This window comes from Eurypyga helias, unplaced genomic scaffold (genome assembly GCF_000690775.1).
Source record: "Eurypyga helias isolate BGI_N326 unplaced genomic scaffold, ASM69077v1 scaffold49153, whole genome shotgun sequence".
In the NCBI taxonomy this organism is placed as follows: Eukaryota; Metazoa; Chordata; class Aves; order Eurypygiformes; family Eurypygidae; genus Eurypyga; species Eurypyga helias.
The window spans coordinates 2,726-25,744 of NW_010244097.1; the positions used below are offsets into that span (position 1 = coordinate 2,726).

General features: G+C 38.3%; 1 protein-coding gene across 1 annotated transcript in view; it reads left to right on the forward strand.

The window, feature by feature from the left end:
- Nucleotides 1-760: 760 nt before the first annotated feature.
- LOC104508102 (serine/threonine-protein phosphatase 2A 55 kDa regulatory subunit B gamma isoform-like) overlaps nt 761-23,019 on the forward strand; it is a gene marked incomplete at its 5' end in the record, with an annotated part of 44,953 nt that continues 22,694 nt past the window's right edge. Inside the window, 4 exon segments of the mRNA XM_010149611.1 lie at nt 761-858; nt 1,470-1,635; nt 5,779-5,891; nt 7,507-7,684. Of these exon segments, the coding sequence (XP_010147913.1) occupies nt 761-858; nt 1,470-1,635; nt 5,779-5,891; nt 7,507-7,684 (555 nt within the window).

The following is a 23,019-nucleotide window of genomic DNA, read 5'->3' on the forward strand; positions in this document are numbered from 1 at the left end:
TTGTACTCAAGACTGGCCTCGGGTTTTGATGAGGTTTCTTGTTTAAGCTGATGCAGTTGCTTAGGGAAAGGCAGTTGCTGCAAATTAGAAAAAGAAGAGACTGCGATCTTTTTATCTTGTGATGACACATTTTTATGGTGCTGAAATGATTTACTGAAAATGAGGATTTGAATGGGCTCTTGCCTGCGTTGCACAGTGAGCAGTTCTGGTTTCTCCTTCATTCCTCTGTGGTAGGGCAGGTTACGTGTAGTTTGCTTTTGCACTCTTAGCTAAAACACATACATGTGAAAACTCATGCTAGGGTGTTATATTAAAACCCTTATAAAGGGTGAAGAGAAAATAATCCACACAATGGGACTGAGATGTTACGTTGGTCCTTGCTAGAGGAAATAGCAGGAGGCCAATGCTGTTGCTATCTCCAGTACCGATAAAAGCTTTGTAGCAGCCTGAGATGGCTCTACTTGAAGCATATCTCCAGAGATCTCGTCCATTCCAAAACTGCAGATGTGCTGGAAACACAAATTTGCCCCGTTACGTTTGCACTTGTTTCATTGTGTAGCAACCTCAGATTGTGATGGCATGCAGCCTGTTTGTATTAGTGATTTGCTGTTGAATTCATCTGTATTCCTTCAAATCCCTCATTTGTTACATTTTCTCTTTTTTTTTTTTTTTTTTTGGTGGAGGGAGTGCTTGATATTTCTAATGGCTTTGTGTTGTAGTAGCAGTCTAAAATTGGCCTTTTTTCTCTTTTTCCCTCCAGCTGATATTATTTCTACAGTTGAGTTCAACCACACTGGAGAATTGCTGGCTACTGGTGACAAGGGGGGTCGGGTTGTTATATTCCAAAGGGAGCCTGAGGTATGTGAGTTACCAATGTAGTCCTTAATAGCTTGCTAAAACCTGGCTTCATTTTTTATACTTTTATCGGATCTAACTAACAAACTTGTTTACGATCTCAAGATTCAGTAAAAAGGAATGTCACCTCTTCAGAGAGGAAGTGAAAGCGGGTAAGGATCTTTTACTCGGAAGTTTGCTGACCCAAACAAAAATGCTTCAGAGCTCCAAAATTCTGAGCTAAGAAAAAAGAAAGTCAGTCTTGGTTTACTTCTACATTGTTTTAATAGCTTTTGCCTGTTTGATGGAACCATTCCATTCAAAACAATGCCTTTGCTGTGATACCTTTATGTTTCACTTTTAAATTCAGTTCATCTGCAGTATCTTTTGTAGAAACCTTTCCTGAATAACTGACATTTCCTCAAAAATTTTGCCTTTTATTAAATGTTGCTTCAATACTTACAGGAAATTTCATTCCTGCAGAAACAAATCTGTTAATATCATCTTTTAAATGAGAAATTAAATGACACTTCCAATATTTTTATATTTATAAGGCTGCTTATGCACCTTTCCTAAGAGATGGAGATATATTGCCATCATAAACCACATGGTTTTGTCGTTCTTATTCTCCATAGAGTAAAAATGAGCCTTACAATCAGGGGGAATACAATGTTTACAGCACTTTCCAGAGCCATGAACCTGAATTCGATTATTTGAAGAGTTTGGAGATAGAAGAAAAAATAAACAAGATCAAGTGGTTACCACAGCAAAATGCAGCTCACTCACTTTTATCAACAAATGGTAAGTTAGATGAGAGTATATAGGAGATAGCAGCATTTTGCTCTTGTGCATTTTAGTGCTGACTGTATATATTGGTTCATTTTAATCTACTGTTCTAGTAATTTCCTCTTGCAGAGTTTGCCAGGACTGTCATTCTTACTCTGATATCTGTTATTTATGTATTATATTCATAGTCATGGGGTTTTTCCTATCGATATCCCATGGACATTGAGAGAGCTATCCACTTTTGCTATTAACGTGCAGTTCTATCCTGAAATAAACTTGTGACAAAGGTATCACCTTCCTCAGCAGCTGTGTTTCACTGGGGATTTAGAATTTTGTCTACTGTATTTATCATAAATGTTCTTCTTTGTAGATGTATGAATGAATGTAGGTGAGAGAGATGAATTTCTTTTTCTTTTCATTCGTTATCATCAGAATGGTTTATTTAAGTTCTAAAGAGTTACACAAATCTTTGCAAGTCAGTGGGAATAGTAATAGGATATTGATACTGACTCATCTTTCTAAGACGCTTAAGGCCTATTGATTAAAAAATGCAGTATTATTGCTAAGAGGGGATATGCAGATGTGACATGGGGGAAGAAATGAATGGAATCTAACGTGCACAGGTGTAATTTAGGAAACATTTGGACACCCACAACCTTTTTGACTGCTGGTGGTGCATGAGGCAAAAATACCTGATTTTGAATCTTAGATCTCATAGTAATCAGAAAAGAATTTTTCTTGTAGAATTTCGAGCACAATTGGGAATTGCTGATAGACAAGTAGTGACACCTCACCTTTGGGAATTGACGCTGTAGGGCTAAGTCATTACTCCTAGTTAAAATTTATCCAATAAACATTAATTCACAATAGACAGCAAGTTATTTGAAGTTTTGCAGTCTGTTTTCCTAAAAGCGTTCTTTTGACTTTTTGAGGGATACTGTTGGAATAGTTAAGATGAACCATATCTTTTATAGCTAGGTATTTGTGCTAATTCAGTGATTAGTCAGCTAATATTAAATTTGGGAGTTTACTTCTGCCCTTCTCCTATTGTCAAAATATCCCTTCTACTTCAGTTAGTTTTAAATAAGAATGGCATTTTCCAAGCACATGATACAAAAGCAGTTTATTAAACGTAAACCTCTCCCCTTTCATTTTAAAGTTTGTTTTTGGAAACACTGAAAAATGCAGCCGTGTCCTCAGATGCACTGCTTTTGCAGTTGGACTAATAGACCTTTATAGCAGTTTTCTGGTTGATATTAACGTGGGGAGGGGAGAAAGGAAGGAATAATCAGTCTTAGTGTTGCCGTGGGTTAATCCAGTTGCAGCCAGCACTGAGCAAGCCTAGGACCTGGCAAAATACTTCGGCTCCTGTTTTTCACCTGCCTGAATTCTGGGGCATCCTAGCAGATCTCTTTATGGTGAGGAGAACAGAAGTGGTGCCACTAGCATAGCCTTCAGATTTGGCTTTCAATTCCAAAACGTTTTTGTGTGCCAGGGAGGATTCCTTCAGCAGGGCTGAAGTCTGAAGATTCACCTCTTGGCATAATTCTTAAACAAAATTTTACCTTCAGGATACAGAAGACCCATCTTGTATTATTCCTCACTGTCTCACAGGTTATCTGTGGGAAGTCACTGACAATGTATATCACTTCTATGTCTATACAAAGGGCTAATATAATTTATTATTCATTTACAATATTATTTATTTATTTATTTATTTATTTATTCTATTTTCCCTAACTTGTATGGAATGAAGGCATTACCTGTCATATATGGTTATATTGGGCAGGTTGCAGAAACACAGTTTTGGTCAGAAAAACGAGAACTGTGAAACAGCATCCTTTCTTTCTGAGACACAGGTGGGCAGTGCCTGTTGGATTTGCTGGAAGTAACTTCCCTGTCTTAGAGAACATGAGGGGAGTCTGTCTAAATCTCACCCTCTATATATGAGACCTGACAGGTCTGCATGTGCCCAAATCTGTTTCTGTCTTTCTAAGGAGGACTTTTGTCTGAGGCTGCTTCTGCACAGGTCACCTCTCTCAGAGGGGATCTTGGTTCCTTTCCAGTTCACTCATTTCCAAGAACTCATCAGCTAAGCTTTGACTGCAGTGTCTTAATTAATGGAGACAGAAGGAAACCACCAAGGCTTTTGAATCCCACTGTGGATTTGCAGTGCTTGTGGTTAGCAAATTTCTGGTTTGCGCTGTAAACTGAACTGATTTTGTAGTATAATAATAAATTATTAGCATTCATTGCTATCTTTTGTACCAGAATATAGTGGGGCCATTCGATGTGAACTACAGTGGGTAGATCAGAATTTGGCCCATACAGATCCTTTCATCTGAGGATTTCAGACTGCTTACTAGACATTAATTAATTTAAACGTCACAACACCCTTGAGACTGAATGAATACTGAACCTTACATAGATGTTTCTATATTTTGCAAAATATAAGCATGCTTAGATTTCGAGGGAGTTTTTAAAGTCCAGAGGCAGATGATGGAGAAGAAAATCCACACAGGTGATACTCTTAACTGCTAAAAAAATAGTTTTCACTTAGGAAAGGCATAGGTTTATCAATAGCAGTCAAGTCCAACAATGGAAAATTGTTAGTCTTTTTTCTTATAATTCATTTTACAGTCGCTGTATTTATAAATTTTAGAATAGATAAGCAGGAAATGTTTACATATAATAAAAATCCCAAGAGCATGACATGGCCTATATGTATTTTTAGTAATTAATTAACATGAATGATACAAATGAAATGTATTGAATATTTAAATTGAGCTTTTTAGTTGCAGATTGAACAAAGTTCTTGTTCTGTAGATCGATCAATTGTAATATTTCTGTTGCTTGGACATTAGCATATCAATATCGTTAGGAGATGCACAGTACTAAATACACTCAGAGAAGTGGAGGGATTGATTTTGAAACAAAACCAGTCAAAATTAAAGTTGCTATAGAAACCCAAAGCAATTCATATATTTGTATATCCTGCCTTCAAAATGATTTGTACTAGCATTTGAAAGAAGTATTTGGATCAGCCACGCTGGGGAAAGAATTATGCTCTGCTATGTACCTAGGGAAGGAAGGATAAAGGAAGAAAGTAGGATAAAATCAGAAATTATGCAGGTACTGAGGTTAATGAAAGCTGTAGTGGCAACTGAAGTGCAGAAGGTTTGGAAAGGCTTTGGCTGCTCCATGAACAGATGAACGAAACAACTGTTAGAAGCTCGGGGACAGATGTTTTTCAGAAGAGCTGGCATTGATTTTTCAGGCTAGTGAGCGTTAGGGTTGGCAGGTTGGGTGCACAAGCAGAGTGGGAGTGGACGATCAATGTTAGGGAAATCTGCACCTTCAGCTACTACAAAACCAAGGACAAAGTCCATCTGAAGTGTTTAAAACTTCTATTTGTTGGCTTCAGAGGCTTTTTGCTAAATGAGAGGCATCCCTATTCTATCATCATATGCTTCACCCGTCGTGAAAAAGGGAGAATTTAGATTTAATTCCATTCCATGTAAGATTAATATGTTTTTTCCCCCACTCCTCCCTCTTGCCTTTACAACACAATTCTCTCAGGATTGGATTTGTCTTTTCCCTCAGTTATTCCTCAGCTGCTTCCCCTTAGGAGGGAGAAATGTCTCATTTTTCACAAAACCTTTCCTTTGTTGAAGCTCCTGGTGTTACACCAATACCCCACTGCCCATTCCCAAGTGGGCTAGGCAGGTATCATTGGTCTGTCTCTCTACTCTATGCTCTTCTTGTGCTGTTTATAAGTAACCTAGCAAACTGGCTTTAATATCAAGATTATTTCCTTCCAAAGTCAAATTGTCAAACTGAGCTTCAGTAGTGAGCATTGGGTCGCTTTGGTCTGTTCCACCGGCAAATGACCAAGTTGGATACAAGAGCAGCATGTGCTCTCCATGGTCTGTCAGCTGACAGGAACCTCTGACTCTCTTTGAAGGTATGGGATGTGCCTGATGAGTATTTTTTCTGTCAGCAATATTTTCTGGATGTGCAAAATTAAGTGACCCAGAATGTTTCAGCATGGGACTTTTGTGAACCAAGGTATAGAAACTTCTTTAAGGAATATATTGTGAAAGGCGAGTAACCAAGTTCAGAATTCTGTGCTGACAGTTGTTTGTCTTTTCTTTAAAGATAAAACAATCAAGTTATGGAAAATTACTGAAAGAGATAAGAGACCAGAGGGGTACAACTTAAAAGATGAAGAAGGAAAACTTAAAGATCTTTCTACAGTAACATCACTGCAGGTAAGCTGTTGTCTTTGTCCAAAATCCGGTTGTTTCAGTACGTAGAAGGTAGTCATGGGAGCGCTAACTCAGTAGAAGATTTAAATGTGTACCAGTGCTAAGCTTATATATGGTTATTCTCATTGAAGTTTTAGCTGACTGATAATGGTCTATGAATCTGTCACACGTTTTCAAGTCACAAAAGCTTTACAATATAGTGACCAACACTGATAGGTTTAGAGAGTTTGTCAGTTTTATTCTTCCTGATAAAATTCTCTCAGCATGACTCAATGTGCTTTCACACAGATTTCTTCTGGCAAGTGTGTCGGAAGCATTCTACTTATAATTAATGTTATACAGTGTTCTTGCCTCATTCAGAGCAACTGAGTTAAGGACAATACACCAAAATTCAGTCTCATCTTTATTTCAGTAGTATAAAAGAATTATCTCCTGTCTGAAGTGTGATTTGCAATAGTCTCTGCTCCAGTGAATGTGAGGTTCTGAACTGCTGAACAGATGCAGTCATGGAACTCAGATAAAAGTGTGTGATAATATAATGGATTTTTGCTCTCAGACTTTAATGGCTGAATTCACTCCAGGTGTTTTGGCAAAGGAGGTGGCTGAAGGTTAGAACGGGAAGGCTGTGTTGTATAAATGCTAGTGTTTGTTTATTATTAAAAACAAACAAACAACCCCCACCTCCAAAGCAAGCTAATATTGTCTACTGCGAAAAAAGGCTCCAAAGTGTAAAGATGACTACATAATGAAATATTTATCTATTCTGTATGATTAGGCAAAAAAACCCATTCCAGATGGCTTATAGTCTAAGAATTCAAAGGCTGAGCGAACTATTGTTTTGTTCCTTCTGGGGCAAGCTAAACTCAAAACTTTAACTCTCTGTGTTCCTCTTTAAATGATCTTATGGATTGACATATGATAGATTGTTTCTAATACACGTCCCCAACATCGAATAGTCCCAATCATGGACCACAGCCTTAATGTTTAATGCTTTACCAATAAGGAATAAATTGACAGTGTCTACTTATTGAAATATGACACTGAAGTGACACATGGGGAAATAATGAGGGCACAGTGATGAGTGATAGTTTGTGGTCTTGGCTTGTCAGGACTATGTGTGTATGTACGGTGTGTTAATACACATCAGCTTTGTTTTCCAAGATTTTGATTATCCTGATTTTGCTGAGATTATAACCTTTTCACCACTTGACTTATTTGAAAGAGAGACATCAAGTAGCAACAGAAAAACTGTAAGTGATTCACAACTAACAGCAAACTTCAGCAAAAGCAGAATACTAGGACTCGACTGCTTATCAGAGCCAGAGCCTCCTGCGTCTGTGCGACAGTAGCTCCTGCTGCAGGACTGGCCTGTTCTGTGGAAGCTGCCAGTGCCTCCTTTTCCACAGTCCAGGCCTTCCATTGCCCTGCCTGGCCATCCATGGCTCTCCTGTCTCTCCCTTCCTCCCTGGCAGAGAATTTCAGCTTGCATACACTATTGAGAAGTTTGATAATGTTGGAGTCTTTAAATGCTTGCTCGCCATTGAAACTCTCATCATCCTAGCAAAAAATTGTTTAAAATCTTATTCCTTTTCTGGTTTGTATTTTGTTTTTTTGGCAGGTGCCTGTATTGAAACCTATGGATTTGATGGTAGAAGTCACTCCCCGGAGAATCTTTGCTAATGGTCACACCTATCATGTCAACTCAATATCCGTCAACAGTGACTGTGAGACATACATGTCAGCGGATGATCTCAGGATTAACCTCTGGCATTTAGCAATCACGGATAGGAGCTTCAGTATCCTTTACTGTGGTTCTTTGTTCAGTGTTGATGGTATTAGTGGGGCTTAAGAGAGCTGTTTTAAAATAATTTTCTGCTGATTTTAAAATACACCTTTACTTAGCAGAACCCTGCAGTATTTGTAACAGAAGATGCTTAGAAATCATAAAAGACAGCTAAGAAGTTGCAAAAATCAGGGAATTTTATGTGAAAAATAACAGTCTTGGAGTTGGTTAATGACAGGTAAATAGGAAGTTGGTGCCAGCTCAGTGGTAACTATCCACCTGACTAGAATACTCTATACTGTATTTCCTGAAGGCATTTCGCACTGAGCTGCTCCACCTTGTTTTGCTGAAAGGTCAGTCCTTACCCTAACCATGCCCCATATTCTCCATCATTGTGGTCCCAGAACCCTAATGTCTGAGATATGCACGGTTTGGGGTAAGGCTTAGCTGCTCTGGGTGAGTTGTGTCTGTGCGTCATACAGCCATTGCTGTGCTGGCATCATCCTGAAAGCTGCTGTTGTGGGGTTCTTGCAGTCATGTCTGAGACAGCCCTTTGCACTGCAAGAGGGTAGCTGGGAGGAGAAGCGAAAGAAAATGCAGCCAATAAATGTGATTCTCTGCGTTTTGCAGAACATAAAAGGGAGCAGTAAGAAGAGAAATAGGGTATGAGACCAGCTCATGATGTTGTATTCCTTTGGTGATTTTTTAAATGTTTCAAAAGTAGTTAGAGGAGTATGTCTTCGTGGATTTGTGTGAGGGACTATTAGATGTCAAAGCAAAGTTGTCCTGCTGGGAGCAAATTCCTGAAAGAAAGCATCAGTGTGGCGGGGTGTTCTCCCTGTCTCTGGTGATTGTTTATGTTTCTTCCTTCATAGGCCAGATTGCCTGTGGACCTTAACCTGTGCTTTATTATTGTAACTGAAAACTTTTTCATTAAATCAAACTACTCTTAATGTGCTTATGCAGGATCAAGTGACAGGTGTCTTTGCCCTGGGGATTGTAGGAATATCTGCCCAATTTGTTTCCAAACTCGTATTCTTCTGTCTTTCACCTGTCTAGATTAAGCAAGGTAAATGGTGCCCTCCTTAATATGACTGTTTATATAGGACTGATTTATATGTGGTTCTTCAAAATCCAGCTATGTCTGCCTTCAGTATCCAAGTAACTGTACTTCTGTTCCTTAGTAAGAGAGAACAGAGTGGGAAAATTGTTTGCCAGCATGCCTAACTGGAGTAGCAGTGGGGCTCCTGACAGTGTCCTCCTCACTGTAGCTTCACTCTCCAGTCCTGTCTCTGTCCTGCACACTTTTATACGTGGCTACTGTGTATTCTGTACTGTGTATCCTCTCTTCTAAAGCAGAGCAGTGAGTCAGACCAAGCACAGCAATCTGTGTGCCTGTGTATGATAACCAGATCGCATTCCAGAATACTTATGCAAGATAAGTCTTTGCTCTTGGCAATCCATTTTGTTGAGTTAAAAGTTGTTTTACAAACTATGGATTGCCAAGAGAAACGTTTCTGACAAGTTTTTAAAAGAATCCCAAATAAATAGTTATTATAGTTTGTGAGGGCACCATGAGTTTTTATCAAGTCATTTGCCACGCTAAGAGCTTCCTGACATAAATATTAGCCCCAAATGAACTTTTAAACCCCAAATGTGTGTAAATCCTTGAAAAGAAAAGGCTTGCTGTGGGATTATTGATACAGTCAGAATAGAAGTATTGTTAACGCAATAGTGTAAAATAATTCTTATAATTTATGCAGAGCTTTTTGTCTTCACATCCCTTATATATGTTGGTCAGTTTATCCTCAACAAAGATGGTAGGCTGGTAGAGAGATGAATTTAGTCTATTTTGTGGATGAGGAATTTGAGGCAGAAAATGTAAAGAAATTGCTTATGAAAGCTGTAAATTTCATAGCTCTGGTTAACAACATTTAATTTGCCCCCTGTATGAATACACGTGTATGAAGACACTTGTATGCAGGCTTTAGAAGCAGTTGGCCTCCAACAATGTTTGAAATTCTAGCAATATACTAGGAAAGAGCTGAAAACCAGACTTAATCTTACAATTATAACTACTACCATATATCTTCATGGAACAGCATGGATAGCAAAATTATTGAAGATTGAGTAACTGTTTAGGATGCTTCTACTCCTAAACGTTCAACTGCTATATTAGGTGTCAGCTGTGTGGACTCTGTTTCAAGCATTGGCACACTCCTGTCACTGAATATTTACTGATAAAAAGTGTTTAGAGTTTCTGATTTAATCAGTGGTTTAACTTTTAAAACATGATACAATTTCTAGTAGCATGCTCAATTTCTGATTATGTTCTAAGAGTGGTGATGTGAGGGAAGTGAAGAGTTTTCCTCTATCTGAGACAGTGGCTTTGGAATACTTATGTGGATGACTTTGGGATAACTGGATTTATATCCTGGATTGGGTCACAGATACTGCTGCATCTTTTAGATACCCATGAATGAACATCTGCGAAGACTGTGATCAGAGAGTTTAGGCAGCAATAGGTGAGAACACTAGGTAAAGGGGTGATTCGTGCCAGGGGAAAACTGCTAAACTGTCCAAGGTGGCAGCAGATTATCTTTTGTGGCTGTATACCAGTATGTATTCAGGAGAGTAGACCCAAGTTAGGCTGTATCCACTTCTGTTTCAGACAATAGAAGCCATAGCTGTACTCACTTGTCCAAATTAGATTGTCAGGCAGATTACTTTTACTTAATTCTTTGATAAACAGAAAGGTTGAGATAGGTGTTCTGAAAGAAGGTGAGATAGTTAGAATGTTGCTCATATTGGAGGATTAACTGGGAGTCCACAATAACTGGAAGAAGGTGATGAGTAAGTTTAAACTTGGATCAGTCTTTCCATGGGTATATTTTTGTCCATATAGAGCCCTGTAAGTCCTTGTAAAATTGCAGGGGCACATTTTCCACTAGATTCAAACATCTGTCTCATAAAGAAACTGCATTTCTGTCCTACAGAAAACCAAGTTACATAAAACTCTCCTGGTAGTAGAAAAGCCTCTGGTAAAAACATTGGGTATGCCAGTTGCAACTGGAATGAGACATATTAATATGAAAGAATTCTCCCAAGCAAGCAGTTTAAATTATAAATGAATGTTGCTGGGCTTGGTGCCTTCCACAACACACTTAGGGGGACAGGCAGGAGGAGGCTTGGGCGGTTTTAAAAATGCTTGCTTCACATCTTTTTGCTAGATGCAGAATGGAAATGAAGTATCTTGCTTTTTTACATGGAAGGCTTGATTCGATGAAATACACGTTTACAACAAAAAATAGAAAACATTTTGGTTTGAAGTGGCATTTGTTAATAAGGGATCTGGCAGTGATGTGTATTTGTCTTTCTGCTTTCCCTCAGAGGCAGCACTGCTACATGTAATGAACTACAATCTGTTTACCCAAGAGGCTGGTTGTGACAATGACAGAAACAAATGCAGTGGTAGAGTTTCTGGACCTTCAGCTCATGTTTGAACATCTTTACAAATTGCATGGGAAACGCTGGAGAAAGACTGGGTTAGCAGTGGTGTGCTAGGGTGTTTTTCAAGTGAAGTACTTTGTCTGATAGAATTTTATTTGAGAACAATTGGGTTATAACCATTATATCAGCAGTTTTACAAATCACTGAGAATTGTTCATTTCTTTGAAAATGAAGAGACAAAGCAATGCGGATCTTAAATTAATTCTCTTTCTGTCTCCTTTGGAAAATATTTTACATCAGCTCTGTGGATTTTGACCAGAATATTTGCCTTAGGTAAAGCCTTAGGCAAATAAAATACAGTTAGTGGTTTTCTGGTTTGCTGTTCTATTAGCATAGACATTAACTGGGGGAAAAAGCAGACAAGTGAGTTGTATGCTATGGCTGTGTACATTTTCATGAGGAATATGCAAGACTTCTGTACATTGCTTCGCACTTGCAAGCAGATTTGTGGAGTATTGTTTGCGCAGGAGGAGGCAAGGGAGAGGAGGAGGTGAGAGAAGGGGAAGGGGGAAGGTCAGCTGAGAAATAATTGCACATATGAGGCTTTTCTTCCCTAAAACGTTTAATGTGTTTGGTTGCAATACAGAGAATAAGAATCAGTGTCCTTAATTATGGGTAATATTCTTTACTAGACAAGAAGTGAGTAAAGGTTGCTGTTTTTGTTAATGTTTGGTCTGAAATGGCTTAGCAATGTTGCCCATCGCTTAAGCCTTTGGATAGGTCATCTTGGGTGTGGTGAAGGAGAAAACAGGACTGCTGGAAGCATAATGATAAGGCTTACTTCATATCAGCAGCAATCTTTGGACTATCTAGCTGTACTAAATATTCTTTATGAGACTGTATTTGGATTGCTCACAGAACTATGTAGCTCATAGCACTTGAACTCCATTTCCTGGTAGCACACTATTTCACTCTAGAGGCTGTCATGGCATTGCTATGGAAACAACATCACCGTTTCCAGCATGTACTCATCTTGAGACTCATCTTGACTAAAATACTCATTGCTCAGTCAGATCAATATAGTCCAGGGTTATCCTGTTTTAATAAAAAATTCCTTCTTCCGTGTCCCAAAAGGGTTAAGCTAATTAGCAGATCACCATAGGGCCTTCTTATAGTCTAATGTATTCCGGTATTTGAAGCATATCATGGATAGTCAGATCGTTAGGCATCCTGTCTTGGGAAAATTAATTTACTGAAGTAAACAACAACAAAAAAAGAAATAGAAAAGCCAAAATTACATGATACATCGATGGAGACCAAGCCTGTGGCAGCCTATTGTGCACCTGAATGAAGTGCATATATAGGGCATATATAGTGCTCTGGGAGCAGCCCCCAGGCTGGGGAAGATAGCTAACCCTACTGAATTCCTGTTACGTGCCTCAGTGCTAAGCATCTGCATGCCAAACTGAAAGCAAATCTGCAGTATTCTCTTGGCACTTGTGGAGCTGTAAGCTGGCAAGCTTATGCCCTTGAGTGAGGTAAGGTTGTTTCTATAAAAATTCCTCAGCCACGATGACTGTGCACAAGCTGTGTGCGCAAGGATGCTTTTTCTGCGCTCTTGAAAAAATGCCTTTGCAGTGTGAGAACCTGCTGCCACCCCCCCCAGCAGCAGTGTTTTCCTCAAGCATACACTTTCTGTTCGGGGGGATGGCAGACTTAATTTCTCTTCTCTTGAGAGCTCTGTGTGATACATTTCAGCACTTCACGTTCTATCAAGAAAGATTCTGCTTATCTGAATCAAGTATTTAAAAGGTATATATTATACCATGGAATCGTATTCTAGCTGAGTTGCTACTGGCAACCTTTGAGTAGCTTTTCCTCAGGTTTCTGTTCTTTTATTCTTCACTTTCCGGAGTCTCTCCTTCTGCCACATGCGTTGTCTCTGTCTCTCTCTCATTTAAAGGAGAATGAAGATGTCTGCAAAGCTAAAATCAAGTCTGTAGGTTAGAAGAAGATTATAGCGGTACTATGTACCATGTTTTCATGGTTTGGTGATGAGCTCTTTTGAAGTGTAACTACTGAGAAATGCTTGCTTTGTTTGGGAAAAAAGACTATTTTCAACAAGCTGATTAGATTCTGGATCGATGTAATGCACTCTTTAGTCTCCACTTTTTTCAGCAGGGGAATACTGGCCTTCTTGACAGTAGTAAAAATAAACATTTTTGACTCCTAACTCACATCTGAGTACTTCCTGCCAACTAGAGGTTTTCTGTGCATTTTGATAAATATTGAATCGTACTCTCATTTGAGGTAAACTACCAGAAATGCTGACTAAGGGTTCCAGTGCCCGATCTTGCAAAGCTACGGGGAAGAACAGTATGGAAAGGAAAGAGGATAAAAATGAAAAAGTAAACCCTGTTGCATCAAACTTGTGAATTCATGAAGTTCACACCAAGTGTCAGTACTTAATTGTTAGGTCCTGTGCTGCATTGTCATTTCTTATCTGCCATCAGTTACACTGTAAACTGGTCATGATAGAGAACTTCCCTCCTCTGTATCACTGAAGTGCTTGACATATTTTAACACAATTAAATACTTTGCTACTGTCAAGGAGAAGTACATATCCATTATTTCTTGTCTAAAGTGCTGAGCCTTGCAAATTCTGATAGTCTCCTCTTACTTTCCTCTTGGTAGGCTTATTAAGAAATAAGTCTTTGATTGCAGGAAAATAAAAAACCACTGATTTCTTCAGCTGTTGGGAAGACTTCCTTATTGTGAATTCAAAATTAATGGTTTCTGAAATAAACCCCACTGGAAATTGAGACACAGATCTGTAGACAGGTGGGTTTACAATATCTTGAACTTCCAAATATCAAGTTTGTGCATCATTCTAGGAGAGCCAAGAGGTGGAAAGGTGACTGAACCTTTGTTAGACAATGTAAAAATTAAAGTAAATTGAATCAGTATTTTTGGAGACAAAAAAGATATAGCGAAATGCATTTTGGACTCTCATTTTTTTTAATGCATCAATTTCCATTTACTTTATATGATGCTTGTAACATTAAGCCTCAAACGGTGATGATTTAAACAAAATACAGTAATCACTTAATGTTACAGTATTAACTAGATACCACACCTTACCTATGTATACAAGCAAAGCTAGGCAGAGTTCCAGTATCAAAATTGTGTATGCACTGTAAAAAGGAATATTTTAATATACATTAAACTGGAGAAAGACAGCTCTTAACAGAATAAAACCAATCATCACTTTAATGGAGCTGTTAAGCAGTATTATGAGATCTCAGTGATCAGATAAAGCCTGATTTTTCTTTAAACTGTTTTAGATTCTGTAAGGGTCCACCCTAATTGGATGTGTAATACTAGATAAATAATAATTAAGAAGAATATAAAAGGAGGTGAGAATTCTCTGACTTTAGACTGGGGACCACGCTGACTCCATGGGAGTGTAATTAAACAATGCATCAGGCACCTGTTTTTGTAACCACTGTAGTCAAACGTGGCATAAAGAATTTTAAGCTTTAAACAAAATACCTCATGTGAGCACCAGAATGAGGATTTTAGGAATATGGTAGCTGGGAAAGTTGTAGATGTCTGTTTTTGCTGCCCATTAGGAAGAATGCAGTAGGGATTCTTTTATTAAAATCACACAAGAAATGTTTTTAGTGTCAATTGAGGAATAAAATTACTAAATAGGTAAGTATGTGTTACCATAAGTTGTCATCTTCCCTGTAGTGTGTAGAATCCTGATAGTAAATGGTGCCTTTCATGAACTCTCAACAGACTCATTTGTAAGAAAATTCCTGTGTGTCCTTAGTGCACAGTGCCAAGGAGGAGCTGCATTTCTAGGATCACCTAAATGACTTTGTCTTGTAGACACTAACATAGGTACAGCTTCTACAGCAGGCATCGAATTAGTGGTTCTACTTCTGTTGAGGTAAAATTGCACCCAGTTTGGACATGATTTCTGATGTGGTTGTTATCTATTGAAGAATATCTTGAGTACAGTTTTTATGCTTTTCAGAGCAGGAAGAGTCATGTGTTTATGTGCTCTTTTGTGCAAATTGCAGTCTTTATAACAAACTGCTGCAATTCAAATAATTGATAATTGATAATAATTATAGCCAGTAAAGCTGTGTGAGTAGGGACTGTAAGGATCTTACGGATTATTTGTTTTCAAGAAATAGAGAAGTCTCAGCATCTTCTAGGAGACTTTATATCCTGATTTAGGGAGCTCTGAAAACCTGAGTAAATTTGCAGAAGTGGTCTTTCAAGACTTTTGTTTGCTTTTATTTCTTGCCAGGGGATACTTTATGATCCTTGTCAGAGACCATTGCTTTTTAACTATTCTCATCATCTTAAATTGACTCCTATCTCAGGAATTTGACTATCAGCTGGTCAGAGAGAATTGGATGACAGAGCATGTCTGAGAGCCAAAGGGGCGATATCAGAGACAGCTAAACAGTATTTTAGCATTGAATGACTGTCTGAGACCCTGCTGCCAGACAGCTGAAATGTGCATTGCAGCAAAAGCAAACAATACATGGCTGGAGTGTCAGATATCTGTGTTTTCAGGGCATGGGGTAGTGCTATGGAAATACTCCCTGTCTAGCTGTCCTCCAAAAATAAATAAATTGGAAGAGTTGAGTCTGGCTGTGAAAAACTAATTATAGCTGAGGCCTTTGCATTCTTGGCAAAGACCAGTCTTTTCTTTTTCTGGATTTGCTTTTGAAGAAGTTAATTTAAGGTGATTTGAGCATAGTTATAGCCTTGGGATAATTACTGCACTGCAGATTTATTGTTTAATAAAAATATTAATTTGTTAATCAGAATACATAATTTTTTACTTATCACTCCTGTCCATACACAACTTGAATGAATAAGTATGCGATTACATTATCCTTTCAGTGGGTTTCTTCATATAACCCTCTGTCTTCCCTAATGCAGTTGTCCCGAAATAGAGACCCATGCCTATTATTTCGTTCCTGCAGAGGTAAGGAAAAACATAGCCAGAGGCGTTAAAATACTCATGGTTTTTAAAACTGTATAGTGAATTGCAAAAAGGAAAAGAAAATTGACTGGAATTGCAGCATGTGATAAAAAATAGTGTGAAATCCTGAGCCTGTAAAAGCCATTTCAGAACTCATTTAATAGTACACTGAAGAACACAACTGGAATTTCACTGTATTCATGTGGAGGGATCTAGGCAATGCAACTATAGAAGATGCTTAGAATTTTACAATAGGTGCAAAGATGTCTTTTCATAGATCTCCATAGAGCCAATTTCTCTCAATGTATTTGGGACTGTAGCAAAGAACTTACTATTTTGTGCCAGGAATGTCCTTCAAAAGATCATTATCTCAAGCTTTCTTAAACTTAATGCTATCGAAAAAAGAAAGAACACTTAGAGCTTAAGTGAAGGCATCACCAACCAGACTTCCTTTTTCACCCTAGTGGTTTATTCCATTAGAATTTTCAGATATTATCGCAAAACTGAGATCCTTAGCAAAGAGTGACTTGGGCACTGTAGAAAGGAATATTAAATTACAGGTAAAGGATCACATCATGAAGCTGATACTCAGCTACATAGCACTCCTATTTTAGTGTAGTGTGTCTGCAGTCAATGAAGTTATTCCTGTGGAAATGGGTAGCAGGATTCAGTCCAAAATTTATTGTCCTACTGATTTTATTGCTTCAGTTGATGAGTGTTGATCAGTACGGTGTCATTGTGGAAGGTTTTTAATTGCATGCTTCTGTTTCCCTCTGGATTAATTCCTCATTGAAGCATTTTAAAAATGAGCCATTCTCTGTTGTCACAGGTGCAGGTGGTGTATCCAACTTGAAAAACATGTATTACAAATTTATTGGAAGTTAGACCAAAAAACCATTTACACAGTTCTAGGTTCAATTATACGAAAAGATAATGTATAAATAATTTAATCAGCTCTGCCAGAGGGGAGAATTCTCTTAAATGAGTCTAATTATTCTCGTTCCCATGTGAGTTTGGACTTGAAATTAACCTTGCAAAGCAGAGTCTTTTGCAGAGTATTAACATAAAGAAGAATAAAATGCAACTTGCTTTGCTCATTGGCTAAAATCCGTTAGTTTGAAGACAATTCCATGCAAGAACAGAGATGTCAGAAAAAAGCTCACATGATCATCTCAGGTATTGTAAGGCTTGCAGTCTGTACCTCTGTGTTCTGAGTCCTTAACACCTGAGACCATGGAACCTGTTCTCACTATTGGAGTAGCCAAGGTACTTCTCATTAATGTAGACATTTCTCTCATTTCTGTTGTCATAATACACGCTGGCAAGGACTGCACTTTATTAGTGTGATTGCATGTGAATTTGCAATACTTAAGGGAGGTCACTTTTAGGGCCTTTTTAATCAGAATGCTCTGTAAATAAAGGCAATACTAACTTTAACAAAGTTCCAACACCGAAGTTGGATACGTCTATTTTGACTGATTATATACTGACTACAGGCTGTGTGACTTGTCTGGAATCAGTGTTTTGAAAGCACATGAAGCAAACAGGCATACAGCTGTGAATATTGACACCCTTTGCCTTGGAGGATAGTCTTGGTGTTTCAAACTCCTGGAATCCATATTTCTTTGCAGTGACTAGAGACCAAGCTGATGCCCTTTTTTGTAAATCCTTTCACGTAAGTTAAGCAAGTAGTTAATAAGTCTTGCCAAAAGGTTTTCATCGGGTGTCTTGTGTAATTTAATATAGATGATTTGGAAAGCTTTTACTATGGAGTTTCTCATGAACTGAATCTGTTCCTCATTTTCATTTTCACATTGCTCATGTTCAGGGATTTCTTGGCAGTGCGAAGTTAGTTGCAGTCAGAAATATCACTATTAATGTAGACTGTAAGCCTTTATTAATATTTGCAGGTACCTATTTTTCATAAGTATCTGGGTATTTTTGAAGATAGTTTTATTTGACTACTTCCATAACAAACATGCAAGGAAGGGGAGAGCATTATGCTGTAGAAGACACTTCTAGCTAGCTAAATTCTGCAAAAATTAGTCCTTTGTGACTGGAATTGTAATTTCAGTTAAAATACAGAATTATTCTACTCTACTGGCATACAAATACTGCTGCGTTGGGGGTTTCTGAAAGGTATATGGAAGAATAAATTGCATATAAAGAAAAATCCCCACCAAAATACTCTGAAGAGTCTATACCCTCCAGCTGGAAGTTCTGTGTCTGCGTCTTAATAGGCAGATCTTCCTCAGCTGCATAGGATTTTAATAATTATCAAGAAGAAGTTTCTTGATGGTATTAGCTATTAGTCCATAGACTATTCATTTAAAAAAACCCCAAATGACAATTTATCTCTTTTTTCCAGGTTATGTGGGAAACAGTCCCTGGCTACTTTTAAAACAGAGTTTAGGAAGTTATATATGTTGTATTTGTCTGTACTACCAGGGACTGGATTCAGCAAAGTAGGTTACTCTGAGTTCTCTTTTGACGTCTCATTGATTTCAGGAAAGCAGTTTTATGAACAATGAGATGATATTGCTTTAGTTTATAATTTGTTCTTGTCTTACTGTATCAAAGATGCACTCTTCCCTTGGAACCCTTGCGAGGTGACACCATGTGATACATGGTGCCACTTACCATACTGCATAGTACTGCCTGAGAGAAGCTGATGTAGGTGAGTTAATATGTCTCTTCTATTAATAATTTATATGTACCTGAGGCTTTTTTGGTATTTATGTTCCAAATGTAATGATAAGCATCCCACAATTGTTTCAGTCTAATAATAATTAATATGCAAATATGTATATATCACCTAAGTTTGACTTTGCAGTCTCTCAGCGAGTGAGTACTGTACACAGAAAAATGCAGATGTGCATTTACAAAGGCAGGTTGTCTTCTGTGGACTCATCCACTTAATTCTGCGGTCAGCTGTGTATATGCAGATAATGATTTCTTTGCTTTTTAAAATTTGAATGTGCATATGGTTGTCACTCAAGCAAGCATGTGATTGTGTCTACAGATGAAAAAGCAGGCGTTCTGTTCTAAAAAAACCACCAAGACAAAAGTTCAGTTCTTAAATAAATTAAACATTTCCAGTATCTACTTCTAAATTCATTATTCTCTAAGTGAATTTATGGTTGCCATGTATATGAACAGGCCTATCTATGAGAAAGTTTGGATGTGACTTGTGCCATTTTTAGTACTCTCTTTCCTAGCAGTGCTCTTCTACAATTTTCTGCTTTCAATGCAAATTCTCATATTGCAGCTACTCCATATGCAGTTTCTCATATATATATTGGACTTAGTTTTTTTCAACTCATGTACAGCAAAGTCTGTGTCTTTTACCGAATGTGTGGCAGTAAAATCAATTTCCCAAAATTTGTCTATGTACATTTAAAATATGTTGGTTCATTTTCCAAGGAATGCTTGGCTATTGGAAGCTTATGTCTTTCTTGCTGCTTTCTGTTTTTACTCTACCAAGATAGTAGGAATGCGGTTCTGATATGACAAAGAACAGCACGAAATCTCTCAAATTCTGAATGAGTTGTTAGACTGGCCTGCGTTCTGGGGGAAATTTCAAAAAGACAAATGTAATAATAACAAAAGAACCTCTCAGAACCAACTAACCGAGAAAAAAACCTAAGTGAATACTCACATGCCTGGTATACTGTGGATAGTGAAGGGACAGCATCCAGAACTATTGCTCCTTCTGGCCCTTAAAATGACCTTTGCCAAGTCTTTGCCACTTCATGCCTCAGTTTCATTATCTGTAAAACATTGACACTGACTCTTTTTTGCTTTGAACTTAATGAATGGGAAATGTTTCCTAACATTACTTTTGGTTTCTTGCCAAGTACCTCCAGTTCTGAATGGAACGTGAGAGGGGAAGTGCAGGAGTTTCAGCTTTGGTTCAGAAGTTTGGTATTTAGGTTCCATCCATGGCTTCCTGTTTTTCCCTGAACAAATCTTTTAGTCCCTTAGTCCTGAGGGACTCTGGTTCCTATCAGCAGCCAGTTAAGCCCTTCACATTGTGGTTCCTAAATGCATCTAAAGGATCTGAAAATTCAACTCTCTGCTCCTCGTGTTTTGTAAGTTTTAAGGTGTTAGAAGATAGAAGCAGAGAGCTAAATTAGGCAAGAATCTGGCTGAAGCTTTAGATACTAGATTGTGAGGAAGGACGGTCCATGGTGAACTGATAGTTATATGCTGAGCATAAATGTGAGGCCATTGCCAAGGAGCACCACTCCAGCACGTAGACCTCCTTATTATCGACACTGTAGAGATGTGTACTACCGATAGGAGGATGTACTGAATATATTAGCCTATATAAGGTCAACAGTAGCTTAGGTTTTATACCTCTTATTTACCTAACACAGCCAAATTCTCTTTTGTGTCTGGTTCAAGCTGAGTAGCTAGAACTTTTAGTGCTACTGCAGCTTCTTTGCTACGACCATGACCTTTCTTCTTCAATTAACAACTTCCTTTGCAACTTTTTCATCTAACTTAGGCTGTAATCCTTGAGTTTAGAAACCTCAGAATTCCACAGAACTGTGTTAATGTTTCTTACTCTCTTATTTGTATGCACTTTATCCTTGTTCTTTATATTACGAGCAATCTCTTTCCTTCGTGATTGCACAGCACCCAACATAATTGTCTATGTCTCGGCCTACCATATAGAGCTAACAGGCCCCATAGCAGTTTTTACCCTTTCTGTATCTCATAATCCTGGTATGAGGAAAAATACAGAAAAAAAGCTGTCAGAAGCCTTTGTACTATCATAATGTCACCATCTAAACACCTTTGATGGAAATATTTTATTGCAAAGCAAAATGAAGCCATTTATTTTTTTCAGCAAATCACCACTGGTGTGAGACTTTTCCACAGTTCCAACTCCAGTATGATCTCTGAAGAATCTGAAGACCATGGAATTAAAAATGGAATTGGGCTGACATTGTACTACTAAGTAATTTTCAGGTTATCCATCAATACCTTACTTTAGCAGTATTAGGTCCAAGACAGCTTGAAGGAGCACACACTTATGCAGCAGTTTCTGCGTTTGTGGTTCAGAAGAATTAAATGGTGCAGACAATGTAATTGCAACTCGCTGGGCTTTTAATAAAACCCATGCAGTACATGCTTTTAGCGGAGCAGTGAGTGAGTGCTGTGCGATGAAAAGCATTGACACTGTGGCTATTAGGAGTACTTAGAATATAAATACTGGGTCATCTCTCTGCCTAAGGTAAAACACTGGAATTTGAAGAAAAGGCCAAATCCATTAACCTATTGACAATCCGTTCCAGCAACCCTTGACTCTTGGACAACAGGTCTGAAAGACAGAGACTCAGAAGCTGGTCCCTATGCAATGGTGTCCTTACTGTCATGACATGCCTACTGTAGAATTGTCATTCAGCAATGAAAACACAATGAGAAGAAAGGAATGAGTGGTTATTTAAAAGTTAGGGCTTGTTTCTTACTTTCATAAGATTATTGACGTAATCACATCATGATGGTATCAAGCATACTGAGGCCTGATTCTGTCCCCGCTCCCCTGATGTATGCAACCTGGAAGAAAACTGTAACCATTTGGAATTAATTCCCTCAGCTTGCGTATGCTATAGGAATGATATAACCACCACGTAGGAAGTGTAAAACGGGTTGAGCTTGATTTGTAAGCATCACAGTTCCCTCTTTGTAATGAAAATACTGTGCACTAAATGACTGACAGAGGAAACCACTCAGACAAATGCTTATATTAAAAGTGTAGAGCCTCAGCAGGACCACAGTAATCAATTACCCTAAAGTGAAGCCCTGGCAGCTTCTATGAATTGCTATTGATTTCAACTACTAGTCAAGTGAATCTTTCTAGGACTGGGCTGGAATGTGGGTGTGAGATGCAAACAAAATTAGGAGCTGGAACAAACCTCTGTGAAAAATAGAGGGAACAGCCAGGTTTGGGAAGATATGTTATGGTGAAGTTTATTTTTTGAAAGTGCTTAAAAATTGCAAGAAGTCCCACACAAGGGTAAAAATGAACTGTTACATCAGCATATATTGAATTAAGGAGGATGAGAATTTTGGTTTTCTTGTGAAGTTTTCATGGAAAATTCTGTCTGGCTTTCTAAAGCAAGCCTCTCTCCACTGCAGTTGAGTAAAGGGGGAGCAATTTTTATTTTTTTCCTGTAGCCTTCATCTGACCCGACAAATTATTTTCTTCTTGCAGTGAACCCACAAGCCATATAAATATGATTCCAAAATAATTATATCAGATGCAGTTCTTTATTTGCTATAGCTTGTGGTTTCTTGTAGAATGCCTTGATGGTTTCAGGAAGACGAAGCAGCTATTTCTTTATGCATATTGTTCACATCAAAGGGAATTTAATCTGCTTTGAGGACTGCTATGTTCCCATTATCATACAAGGAAACATTCTGGAACCTTTTTTGCTCAGCAGGATTTCCATATTCTTGTTACACGTGTTTTGGCATGAGCATAAAGCAGGCATGCTCATTTATAGTCTAGCTGATCAAGAGGAGAAGTCTGATTAATGTGAGTTTTGGATGAAGGTGAGGGTCATCTTTGTAAGCTGCACTAAAAGCAACTTTATGGAGTGACTTCTCCCAGAGGGGGGATATTTCTGTTAGATCAGTGGCCCAGAGGCAGTGGAACAAATCTTCCTCCTGTCATCCTCACTTTACTATCAGCTGCTCAGCAGCAGCAGAAAATAGTGGATTAGAACTAAACATACCATGTAACTGAATCGTGTACTCAGATTGCATCCCTTATGCTGCTCAGCATTGCAGGTTGTTAATCATGCCTTTCCTTATGCTCTTTCCTCCTTCCTCTCTCACTGTTTGCTTCCCTCCCTACCTTCTCCCCTCCCTCAGATCTT